This window comes from Morone saxatilis, unplaced genomic scaffold (genome assembly GCF_004916995.1).
Source record: "Morone saxatilis isolate NCDOM2014 unplaced genomic scaffold, NCSU_SB_2.0 Contig16, whole genome shotgun sequence".
NCBI lineage: Eukaryota > Metazoa > Chordata > Actinopteri > Moronidae > Morone > Morone saxatilis.
In genome coordinates, this window is record NW_023339718.1 from 565,858 (window position 1) to 579,141 (window position 13,284).

Here is a 13,284-nt window from a genome sequence, read left to right on the forward strand (position 1 = left end):
TGAATTGAATTGAATTGAATCTTGCACTTGGCACTTAAGAGGCTCCCCTCTACGTGCTTTCGCTCTCACAGCGGTCTGACAGGTTAAGGAGTCGGTGTCTAAACATTATTGACTTAGGGTCGTAAATATTTTCAAACGTGCTACAATTGGGGAAAATCAGAACAAGTGTTTCACCTGCATCTCTGCCCGCATCTTGCATAGGCTATGGCTGAGCTGCCCCACCCCTGGGCTTTGGATGTCGTATTTAGATTTAAACATACGACATGAGTTTCGATATAAGTGGTAAGTTCTGAATAAACTCACCTAACTAGAAACCTCTTCAGGCACCTGTTAACCTCTGCCCGGAATCTTACTGCACTTGGCACTGCGGTTACAAGAGGAAGAAGCTGAGCTGTCTCCCCTCTAAAAAGGCTCGTAATTATTTTTAATCGTGCTACAGTTGGAGAAAAATCAGACTTGTCCGGACTTGTCCGGTGTGAGGAAGAACCAACGAAAGTTTCACCTGCTGTTAAAAGCTCGCTGTCGCTGCTGTCACCATCTTTCTCTTTTTGCCTGAAAAGCTTTCTTTGCTCCCCTCAAGGTCCCCCCCGCCTGCTCTCGACACTGTCTGTCCGCATCTGGCTGGGAGAAGAGGCGGAGCTGAGCCACCCCTCGGCTTTTTCGCATACAACCCTGCACCAAAGACTTTAGAGACGGACGAAAGTTTCGCAGTCGGCGTGTAAACACGAGGCCGAATTTAGACTCAAACAGACGAGATGTGTTTCAATATAATGAATGATATAGCATTTAGTAAGTAGTAAATTCTGAATAATAATATCTCTAGTTACTCACAGCTTGAAGCAACGGGAAGAGATAACAGCACACACCTCAAATATTAGAGGTTAGTTGTGGGGAAAATCATGGCATTGTTTATGTAAGAGATAATGCCGGAGGAAGTGCTCATTATCAGAAATGTCCGGACTTGTCCGGTGTCACCGTCTCTCACTCCATCGTTCTCTTTTTAGCCTCTCTTTCTTTTCTCCACTTAAGGTTCCCCCACTGGTTTCGGACACTCCCTAACCGCATCCCTTGCAATGATTCATCTTGCACCGCGAGGACAAGAAGCTGAGCTATGGAGCTGCCCCATCCCCTGTATCAGCTTTTATCATCTGCCTGTAGCGAAAAAACTGACCCTGCACCGAAAACGTCAAAGACGAAAGTTTCGCAGTCGGCGTGTAAACACGCGGTTGTATTTAGATTTTAACATACGAGATGTGTTTCTATATAATGAATAATATAGCATTTAGTAAGCAGTAAGTTCTGAATAAACTCACCCAACTCGAAACCTCTTCAGGCACCTGCAGCTTGAGGCTACGGGAACTGAAGAGATAAGTGTTATAGAAGTAGGGTGGGGCAAATCATGGTATTGTAAGATATAAGTTTCCCACTAACAGTTTATACAGCATGACTCTCATGCAAACATTGAATCTAATGCTTCTTTAAAGTCAACAAGAAATTTGCTTTTGTTTATTTTGTTTGTTTTGTTTTTTATGTGTATGGACACTTGCAGCCTGAAGTAGGAAGTTAAATATCAGATGAGACGTGAGATGATGGGAAACCTCATGATGGAAAGCATGAAATTAAGTAAGACCTGTTTGACAGCACTGCATGGCATCGAAAACCACCAAAATATAAATGTAAACACAGGAAACACGCTTTGCATATTATATTAGGCAGTAGCCTAACTGCCAACCTGCAGAGATGACAGGGGAATTACAATGGAGTCTTTCTTCACCTTCTGAAATACCTGTCATTTGTGACAATTGTATTTTAACTGATTGATCTCTGATTAATCTAACAATTCACACTCTCCTTCGTTTGTGAAGATTCACCTAAGAGCAAGTCATCACTTCAGGACACATTTAACAAAAAAAGTCTAATAGAAATATATTGAAAATATGCTTTGCAGATTATGAGTTGAAGCATTTTGCATGTAATGACTTGAATGCAATTCACTAACGCCTAAATGTCCTGGGGCTAACAGAGACCCATTATAATACATTTTGATCAACATGACATAAGCAATTGATAATGTAGGAAACAACATACAATAATCGTTGGCATGAATGTGCCAAAGCAATTAACTATAAGATTAAACAGATAAGAAGAAAAATAAGTCAGTCATCTAGAATCATCCTACAAGCTGCTATTTGCACATTATTTAATTATACACACTACTAATGGTGTCTACTGTTCTCCCAAATTATGTTTATATTCTGCACACTTTTGGGGTTTTGGGCTATTTGAAATATTTTGGGAACAATGACTGTGTGTGTAGTCATCGTTCTGTTGTACTAAGAATGTGATTGTATTTTAACTGGTTGGTGACTGATTGATCTAACAATTCACATATTCCCCTTCATTTTTTTTTTTTTTTTAACTGCAGCCTGAAGTAGGAAGTTAAATATCAGATGAGATGTGAGATGATGGCTTACGCAAAGTATCAGTAAGTTCAAAGTGTTACAGATTTTGTTTTCATTTAATTTTACGTTCATTTAGAACAGACTTAAACTAGGTATCCTACATCAGGAATTAATGGACACCCTGCAGCCTATCAGAATCGAGTATTCACCCAGACCATGGTATATAAAGGTGCTATGGTACATTTTTCGAATCATCCATAACATTTCTCTAAACAAATCATTCAAACAGCACCACACAATGTATTTATTGCCTGCAAAAACCTTTTCAAATATCTAAATTCAGAGTTTATCTCTGAAAAGTAGCATAAATGTTTATGTCAAACTTCATGATGGAAAGCCCGAAATTAAATAAGATCATAAAAAGGTTTAAAGAAAGGGCACCAGTGCACATAAAGTTGTGATACATTATTGTAAAACAGCTTAGTCATGGTTAGGATTATAACTTTACCCCCCTGTCCCCTCCCTTGCAATGCAGCGCAGAAAGAATCTGTTGAAATGGTATCCAGCCTCTGCAGGCGTCTGTTGTGATGTCCTTACATGTGGCAGCCACCAGGGTCATCTGAGAATGTGGCCAACGATTGTATTATAACTGGTTGATCACTGATTAATCTAACAATTCACACATTCCTCTTCATTTGTGAGAGTCAGATTCAACTAAGAGCAGGTCATCACTTCAGGACACATTTACAAAAAAAGGGAAATATATTGAAAATATGCTTTGCAGATTATGAGTTGAAGCATTTTGCATGTAATGACTTGAACGCAATTAACTAATGCCTAAATGTTCTGGGGGTAACATAGAACCAGTATAATACATTTGGATTAACATGATGAAGAAATTGATAATGTAGGAAACAACATACAATAATCGTTTGCATGAATGTGCCAAAGCAATTAACTATAAGATTGAACAGATAAGAAGAAAAATAGTCTACAATCTACTATAATTTCAGTCAGGTGCACATTATTTAATTATACGCAATACTAATGGTTGAGTTTGCTATACTGTTCTCCCAGATTTAGTTCATATTCTGCACAGGTTGGGGTTTTGGGCTATTTGTGATATTTTGGGAACAATGACTGTGTGTGTGTAGTCATCGTTCTGTTGTACTCACTAACATTTCCCTAATTTTAATCACATTGACAAGTGACAGTCCCAAGCACGCTGACTGGGTCGAATATTGTACATGTCTTTGTTTTGTGTTTTTTAGGTCAAATGTCCGGCAAAGTAGTTGTAAGTTAAAAAATTAACTATAACGTATATGAATTAGTCCTATCACCGTAGTAACTTTCTATTATTATTTTGTTTAATCTCCTAAGAAAATTGAAAGAACATAATCACTAGAAATAGCATAAAAATATACAATTCAACACTGGATCTACAGAACTCCAACCTTGATGCATAAGATCTAAGAGGCCTAAACATACTGTAGGTAACACCTTATTCTGACCAACTAGACAGACAGAAGGAACAGACCAAAAGAAAGAAAAATGCCAACAATGGAATCCAGCATAAACAAGCACATGTAAACCAATCAATCTTTAAACATTCATTCACAGTTTGGCACAAAAGGAAATAATACATTTCATGATCCTTCATTGTGGGAAATTGCCCATATGTTGTAAAAAACATATTATATTATAATGTGAGAGATTATCTTCAGAGATTCGGAAAAGGTTGCTGAATCCTTTAATATCTTTGATGTGGAAAAAGCATTCAGGAAAAAAGTCTGTATTTAAAAGAGGAAATACGAAGAATGTCCATTGCTGTTGTTCTTCTGGTTGCCAGTATTTTAAGAAGGGCTGCTGAAGGGTTTGATGAGACCAAGATCCATAGCTTTGACCAGGCACAAGCGAGCTGCATCGATGGCATCCTGCCTCTTGGGATTGTCCGCCGCCTTGCCAATCACTGAGAGGATTTCCAGCATCTCACTTTCAATTAGCTTCTTGGATAGCTCACTGTTGTCTGAGTTGAGCAAGTTGTAGACAATCACAAGGGCGCGGTGCTGTATACTGGGGTTGGTGTGGATACACAACCTTTGCAGGATCTCAAGCCACTGGGTGGTCTGTTGGGAAACATCAGTCACACAGTCAGTAACAATGGATTTTTTTGAACACTTGTAGTTCTGAACAGTGAAAGGGTGATTGTGTTATTGTGCAGCACAGCAAATGTTTTGTTTCATTTTAAAGGCGTTCTCTATGTAACAAAAAATATCAGCAGATAAGTGATAACAGAGAGCCTGTTATGGATTTGGAATAAGAAAGACATGGGGATTTGTCTGTCAAAGAGGGAAAAATATGGTATTGAATTGTATAATGGCATGCGCAGCATCCATTGTTTTTCAAGGCAGACTAGTAGAGACTCAAAGTCAGGATATCTCAACCTCTGCTGCCTCCATTTCTTAATATGTCTTTCACAAGTCTCTTTTTAAACAACTTTATAGAAGTGAAATACTAAATCATTACAGTACCAATCAGAGATGTAATGGTAATGTAACAATTTGAAATTCTAACAGTGTCACAAAAGGTAAGTATTACAGATTAACGCTATAATGATTTTGTAATATTACAAATATAAATTCAAAAATTAATTAATTAAAATGTGAAATGCATTCAGTGGCACAAACAGTGACACGTGGCACACCAAGGTAACTCTTTTAGTAGAGATATGGCAACAGCAAATGCCGTGAGCTGCACTGTAGTTAGGCATTACGAAGGGCTGGTAGGTGTATCACACAGAGCCATGTTGTGTTACATGCCATTTTTCATAATGGGACACATGTGATTTTACAACAGACTTTGTGACACAATAATTCATATTCACAGTTCAAACATTATTGAATGCTGCTGCACATACCACTTGGGTCAGTTTGGTACAGAGCTTCTCCCGAGCAGCAGTGAGCATGGCCAGAGCTCCAGCTGCAGCCAACTGAAGATTGTCGTCATCTTCACCACACAGCAGCACCAGAAGCTTCAGCTTATCATTGCCATCTTGCAGGTAACGATCTTGGACCTGAATCACACAGTTGAAATTTTCAATGTAGCTACACTTGTTGGACATATAATGCACATGTTGACTCTGTGTCGTCTGCTATTATGTGAAGTATTAGCTGCTTGTCTGTTCTCACCTCTTTACATGTAACAAGGTTGCACATGCATTCAGTGGCAGCCTGTCTGATCTGGTCATTCTCCTCAAACATGTAGTTCTCAATTTCTGGCAAAGCCTTCTCTTTCACAATCTTCACTCTACAGAAGATAAAAAACCACAATAAGCACTGCAAGCTGCAATTAAGTCACTTGCAGGAAATGTGACCATAATACGTCATGCAAGATGTTACCTTAGTTTTTCACTGAAACCAGCTAAGTTGGTGAGGCTTCTCAGAGCTTCATAGTTCTGCATTCCATCTCTGTCGGTTTGAAGGAGGCTAACTAACGGTCGTACCACCTCATACACCTGTTAAACAAGAAAGACAGAGAATTTAATTTAAAAGTCCTATTATGAGGTAAACACCAAATCAGCAGAGGTATATTGAATTCTAAAAGAGAGGAACAAATAAGATTGGACCAGCAGTACCAGTCTGCACAAGCAGAAACACTGAATGAAATAAATGTATTTATTCAATGTCTAAAGTAAAAAGAGTGAAGAGTCTGTAGTCAAGGGCAGAATGGGGTACCTCGGTACATCTCCAATTGCCATTGCTTATAATCTGCTTCAAGACTGCTCTTTATAGAAATAAACAAAACAGCCAATGTCTTACCCTCTCACCAGGAAATGCAATTTCTGGGTTGGAAATAGATGCAATCTTGGCAAGGGAGTGGCTGGCCTTCACCTTTCCAGCCTCGGTCCCTTCCAGTGCAAGTGGTATCAAAGCCTGAAAGCAGACCGAGAATATCAGTAGTAAACAACAGTAATTTGCAACAACCAGTTTGTCTAGTTAATTTTTGAAAAGATCTTTCCTTTACAAGTGACACATCCACAAGTGTATCACTCACCTTTCCCCCGCCCTGGGCTACAATTATACCACGATCTTTGGGATCCTGTGACAATGCCAAGAAAACCCTAAGATAAAAAATAGAAAATATAATGCATTTAAGGAGGAATAAACAAGAAATTGGATGTATAAATTTGTGTTTTAGCTTGCATTCCCTCCCTTGTAATGGCACATTTAAAAATCATTCTCTGTAGGGTAACTTTCAGGTGATTCATGACGTGGTAATGAGTCATATGTTTCCCTAGAACACGACATCGTCACTTCCAGATTTTGATGCTTGTACCATAACACCTCTACTTACTTTGTACATGAGCTTGACAGTTGTGTATTGTTTTCAGTTAGTGCTTCAGTGTGCAAATAATTTTAGGTTGTATTAATGTATTATATGTGCTGATTTTAGCTCAAAAACAATCTTTGTAATATTAAATAAACATATGACATTAACTGGCAAATCATATTCTGCTAAATTACACAGATTTTGATTCTGGGTTACTGCTGTATAAAAAACAATTTGCCAATTCCATGTGGGTCTATGGCATGTTTGATAAAACAAACATTCCTGTCCCACCTTGACAGCAGCTCCTTTGTCTGGTCGGTCAGTATGGAGCTGTCTGCTTTGACCATGACAGCAAGAGCAGACGTGACTCCAGCCTTCAGCAGCCTTTTCACTCTCTGATCAATAAAGTCCTTCTTGTCCTGAAAAAAGCAAGTATACAAAGTGTGTATATGCATGCATACAGCATATGTGTAGTTTCTGCTCTACCTATGTCAACTCATGTTTTGTGGTCTGCTGTCTGAGAGAATTGTTGTTGTTTTTTTTGCTCTTTTACCTTGGGATGTTGCTCAGGCACATGTTGCTTGGAGAACTTGGCTAGTTGAACCAGCTCCGGTATGATATCCTTCTTTTCGTAGCTGTTTGTGCAGTTCACCAGGATGCACGCTACAGAGTATAAGATTGTCTTATCCTTAGACTAAAAACACAGAGAAAGGAGAGAGATTATTTCTGATGTTTAACCAGGTTACTGTATGTTTCTTTTTGCCTGTTATTTTCATACCTTTGCCAGTTCGAACATGGCTTTCATTGCAATCTCATCCTCAACAAAGTCATCTTTCACATCAGCATCATTAGTCAGATAAGCAAGACCCTCAATAGCCCAATTCCTTGTTTTGGTATCAATTTGGGGATTGCAAAGCCACCTAGAAGAGTAAAAAAGGGAACATTTAAGAGGAAGTGTATTTAGTGATGAGGTGAAGTAGAAGGATTGCAAGGTACAATACAATTCTGGTACTGTATACCTATATATAATAACAACATTTGAATAATCAAAATTAGATAATAACAAATTAGGTGGATAACATTTAAAATATACTGATTCTAGTATCATAGTAGCATTTCTACATGTTTTCTGCACGCCACTATTTTTTCTATAATAATGGGGAATAATCTGGTAGAATCTTCAACAATCTGAATATACTCACTTTCTGCATTGCTTCGCCAGCTTCTCTGTGGAGCCCTCAGCAAACTGCCTTAAACTGTAATCATCACCTCCGGCTGAACCCAGTTTACAGAGACCCTGGAGAGGACATGGATAAGAGTATGCATACACATACCAACACAGACAAAATCTAGAGGTTGTAATAGTCTAAAATCAAAATGAACAACAGGACTTTTGTGCCCAGTGTAGTTGAGAAACCGTAGCTACTCAGTACTAACTTCGGACTATACTTCTAACAGATGTTTTCATAATGTGTTGTGTTGTTATTCTTTACTGTATGTGAGCTGTGGCCAAAAGCATTGAATAATAAAGTTAATCTTTTTTCCATTCTTTTCTGGGCACACTCACCACCAGCGAACGTATTTTAATCCTCTCATTCTTGGTCTTCTTGTAGATGTCCTTGAGCAGTGATACACCATTGGTGACGATGAAGCTGGCACGGCTCATCTTCGAGGAGGAATGGATCAGCGCCTCCACAGCAACCATCTGGTCCACCTCACGTTCAGAGCCACAAAGCGCCACCATCATCTCCATTATACCTTGATGTCCAACCAGAGCATTACCGACATCAAAGGGACCCTGAAGGAGACCTGAGATGGTGTTGATGGCATGAATGGTCTTGTCCATGTCGTTGGGGTCAATTTTAGCTCTGTGAAAAAGGAAGGGAAGACAAAGAAAAAAAAAAGTTATGTTGGTTGGGTTTTTAAACTCTTTGCAACACCAAAGAGCAATCTTTATTTTATTGACGTACTTGATATATTGATCACAAATGTCCCTGAAGTTGTCTCTCTCTGGGTCACATTTGAGGTCGTCATAGAGCTTGTTGAGGAGCACGCTGGCAATCAACTGTGTGTTATCTGTCAAGGGCAGCTGGTCTGGCAGTTCAGAAACCTGACCACACACCTTGAGGATCTTCTTTAGACCTGGAAAACAAACACATATATGCATATATCTCATTTCAGGGTGTCTGGGATGCAGCAATAGACTGTATCTCAAACCAAATAAGTGACCTGATGCAGCTGTCTGGCTCACCGTGGTCAATAGTGAAGAGGGTCCTGGAGTGGTCTTGATCTTTCTTGTTTTTGCGAGGTACATTCTTGCTCAAGAGGTTCAGCGCCTGGTCTCTGCCATGACCAGACACCTTCTTACTAGCAACCATCTCCAGCAGAGAGAGAAGAATGGTTTTCAGATCTTTAGACGCATCTGCAGAGGAACAGATGACATAAAACAATGTACCAGCAGCAGCATATGCACTGCCATTTCCCTTTTACACTCACAATTGAATACTGAATAAGTGTCCATAATGAAATCTATATTTTGCTAAATGTCTCACCTAAAACCAAGGCTTCTTCTTTCCCATATTCCCTTTTATCTCCACCAGTGAGGGAGTCGTTGATGCACTGGAAGAGGTTGCATGTTGCAAGTGCGATCTCCTCATTGTCAACGGCCATGATGCTGCACAGCTTATCAATACCCACCATGTTAACAATAGCCATGGCCTGTTTAAAGGTAGTAAAAATAAATATACAGTAAGTACATTTTGTGAGGAAAAATTAAATACGAATACTATAAAAACATATTTCAAATGGAATCACAGAGGTAGAGGTTATTCATTTTTGATTTTCTCCTTGCATTTGTCTTGACTCATTTTCTATGAGTTTACTCACTCGAGCTTTGTGTCCTGTGCACATTCCTGACAATGTGCGAATAGCAGCCAGGATCATCTCTGGTTTGCCTGTCTCAATCATGTTGAGCAGCAGAGGCACTCCGTTATTCTGGAAGATTCTCTCTGCTCCAGCATCCTCTCTTGACAGCACAATCAAGTTGTTGGCAGCCTTGAAATAAAAGGATAAGTAGCAGGAGTTAAACCACAATTTACATATATCCACATCCTAACAAATAATAAAAACAGCACGGTCAGAAAATACTCACTTTTTCTATCTTGTCTTTTTCCATTTCATCATCGAAGAGAATGTCAAACATATTTTGTACCCTTGAATCTGTGGAGAATGTTGTCTTGAGCTGTGGACAATCAAAATTAGGCTTTCATTATTTCCAGATGCTGACATGTTTCAATCATATACATGCATATTGTTTGTGGTCCATATGTCAATCTCTCTCAAAACATTTGTTTCTAATACCACAACATAAGAACAACTAATCATGATTTTCAGCCAAAAGATCACTGCTGATCTACTTGTAGCAGTGCTAATTTATTGTTGCTGAATGCATTTATGTAAAGTGGTTTGTGTAGTCCAACACTGTCCTGAGTAAACTTCTGTGTGTGGTTGTTTTGTTCTGTTTAGTGCTGACCTTGGCCTGGATGTCTGCTCCTAGCCTGCGGAGAGTCTCCAGGAAGGTCTTGTTCTTTGGTTCGATGGTGGCACATCTCTGCACATCCTTGAAAGCCATGTCCAGTTTCCCTAGCTTCTCCAGAGCTTGGCAACGCCGGTACAAGGCTTTAATATCGGCTGCATCAACATCAATCGCTATGTAAGAGGAAGAAAGAGACATAATGAGCTTGTGGTTTGTTTTTCCTATTTTTGGTGTGATTGCTGCTAATGTTTGGTTAGATTCTGTATTTGGTGTTTATTACTCTACCTTTAGATGCATCTGATGCTGCATTGGCATAGTTTTCCTGTAAGAAAAACAGAAACATCAAAATACAAGTCTAACTTTTCCTGAAGAAAATTTAAATATAATCCATTATCATAATCCATTATTATCTTTATTTTTGTGTTGCATTACCAAACTGCTTACCTTTTTTAGGTAGCATGCCGACCTGTTCCTGTAAATGACAGCAAGCACTTTTTTGTCATTGCACACTTTGATGGCGCTAGTGTAGCACTCAATGGCCTTGTCGAAGTCTCCTGCCTGGAAGTGTTTGTTTCCCTCGTCTTTTAATTGGATCGGCTCGCCCATCTGGTAGAGAGAGGGATCAGTTATGACATATAAAATCTACATTTTTTTATGTTTTTTTTCAAGAAAAATCCTAATTGACGGTCAACAGTTGTATTTTTCTTCACTTCTTCTGTCTGACAGTATCAGCCAAAGCACAATTTAACAATTTCAGTGTCATCAATTAATCAAATGCAAATGTAGTATTTTTACTGTAATAAAGCCACCAACACACAGAGTCACATATTCCAATCACATAAAGAGATTTCTGGACACAAACAAACAAAAACTAAGCTAAAGATTAAATCAGCTAAACAATTTTACACTTTTTTGTCATTACAATTACAGTACAGACCCCTATTTTACATCCACTTATAATCTGCCAGCATAATGATATTATTTTAAAATACTGTAGAATTAAAAATGCTTTATTCTCACCGTTGTTGCTAATCAGAGTCCTGCTGATCTGTGTCTCCTGGAGCAAATGGTCATGCACATGCTATCTCTAACTTTAAATGGCCTCCCCTCAGGCCTTATTTGGGCATTGTCTTGTACCCAAGTTAGAGCCTTGGAACAAATGCCACTTTCCCGATATACAGACACCATCTCCTCCTGCTCCCCTGATAGGCACAATCTATCCCCCACCGCGCTCTTATCCTAAGTACCCTCAGCTGAATGTCATACAAATTAAAAAAACATCTCTGTCGAAGCTGTACAATACCTTTAGGATTGTGTGTTGTATGTCTTGCTCTGCTTAGATGGTCTGAATCTTCAGTCCGTAGTGTTTGTTACAAACTTTACTTGTCTTCTTTAACCTTCCCCCACCAACTCCTCAATTTATATTTATAGTAGATCACCATGAGGTGGGGCAGAGCCAAGGTGGACCGTCCATCACACATAGGGGTTCACTCCAAACGCACTAAAACCCCAAAAAACAACTTTGTACCAAAGGTCACTGTAAACAATGATTACTTGTGTTGCAACAAATATCCTTCAGGTGTCTTTGAATTATCCAAGACTTTATGAATAAAATAGTTATTTTCCATTCAATAAACTCTGTGAGAGTGACCCCTTCAGAGATGGTCTACCCCTGATAAGGTCTATTTAGGGCACAGACAGCTGAGAACTCACCAGCAAATGCCTGTTGCCCAAGTGGCGAGAGGGGGGTTTAAAAGAGTGTGTGTGTATGCAGACAGTGGGGGGGCTGACAGCTGTAGGACCACAGAGGAACCTAGTAGCTTCTGGAAAGAGAATGATCTCGATCCCCATGAGTTGGAGTTGGGCATTTTTTTGTGATGTTAGGATAAGGGTCAGGGGTAAGACAATGCATTAAGGGTCCTCATAAGTACAAATTAAACCCAAATAAATTAATTTATCAATTTATCCACCTTTTTGAAATGAAGCTTACTCATCTATTTTCAGGATCAACTGTCAGTAGATGAGGGGAAAGTCAGTTTACCCACTTCTGTATTTACCACTACACCCAGGTTTCAGATGTGAGTGTTTGTGTCTGTGTATATAAAAAACCAAGAAAACAAACCCATAATGTGTGATACTGTGTATCAGTTATTTCATCTCAGTGGAGAGTTTTACTTTCTAATAGAAAATGAAAATAGGCAACAGGTGTTGTTTGGGTGTTGTCAGGTGAAAGTGCTTCTGGTTTCGGTTAGCCCTGCTTTTGGTATTGTACTGAGTCAGTAGATGTCTGGCTTAAGATAATCAATCTGATATCTGTTATTTAATTAAATCTTTTTAAATATGATGTGCATAAGTCCTCAGTGGAATAATTTGGGGTATAAGATTGTTTTTTTTTTATTCCTTCTGAGACATCTTCACACATACACACACACACATACAAAAAAATCTGTCCCTGAATTGGAGGAGGGAAGGGATAAACCCGTTTGTCTGCATCCTATGCGGACTTTAAGAGCCTTGATGCCACCAGGTGGCATAATCCATCTACTACAGTGACAATTGTAACAAGTTGGATTAATGTGTTAAATGTGCCACAGTGGTGAAAGAACGATTCAGATCTTTACAACTGAAATTCTCAAATTCATATTCATATTTTCTCAAATAGAAGGCTATCAGCAAATTGTAAGTAAGTAAGTATTGACAATCTGCAGGATAATAGATGTTGGTATAACATTAGTGATATATTAAGATATATTCTATTATAGCATTAATGATTACTGTGTGTTAATGTGTAAGCAGAATTTGAGAATTGTGCAGTTAGTAAAAGTGGAGCTGATTCTAATATCTACTTTACACACTGTTGGGTAGTTTATTCTATAACAACGCATTTTATGGGTTAGGATTTTTATGTAAAGTGTACATCTGTAAAGTAATAATACCTGTTCTTATATGTCCAAAAGACATAGAATAAGAGTAGTATAAGTATAAAGTAGCACAAACTGAATGATAAATAAACTGGAA

At 38.7% G+C, this 13,284-nt stretch overlaps 1 protein-coding gene across 2 annotated transcripts; it reads right to left on the minus strand.

Annotated features, from left to right (window-relative positions):
• Positions 1 to 2,682: 2,682 nt before the first annotated feature.
• unc45b (unc-45 myosin chaperone B) lies at positions 2,683 to 11,724 on the minus strand. Of its 2 annotated transcripts, none has more exons than XM_035658995.1 (20): positions 11,570 to 11,724; positions 10,711 to 10,872; positions 10,552 to 10,588; positions 10,264 to 10,439; positions 9,883 to 9,972; positions 9,618 to 9,785; positions 9,284 to 9,449; positions 8,983 to 9,153; positions 8,702 to 8,873; positions 8,299 to 8,599; positions 7,934 to 8,028; positions 7,510 to 7,651; positions 7,285 to 7,425; positions 7,023 to 7,150; positions 6,456 to 6,522; positions 6,221 to 6,334; positions 5,801 to 5,916; positions 5,591 to 5,708; positions 5,320 to 5,475; positions 2,683 to 4,528 (listed from the first exon to the last, which is right to left on the minus strand). In XM_035658995.1, the coding sequence occupies exons 2-20, from the start codon at positions 10,870 to 10,872 to the stop codon at positions 4,256 to 4,258; spliced, it is 2,793 nt and encodes a 930-aa protein (XP_035514888.1). In that variant the 5' UTR covers positions 11,570 to 11,724; the 3' UTR covers positions 2,683 to 4,255. The 2 variants fall into 2 exon arrangements, with proteins under 2 accessions (XP_035514888.1, XP_035514889.1); XM_035658996.1 differs by lacking the exon at positions 11,570 to 11,724 and adding an exon at positions 11,287 to 11,421.
• Positions 11,725 to 13,284: the final 1,560 nt, after the last annotated feature.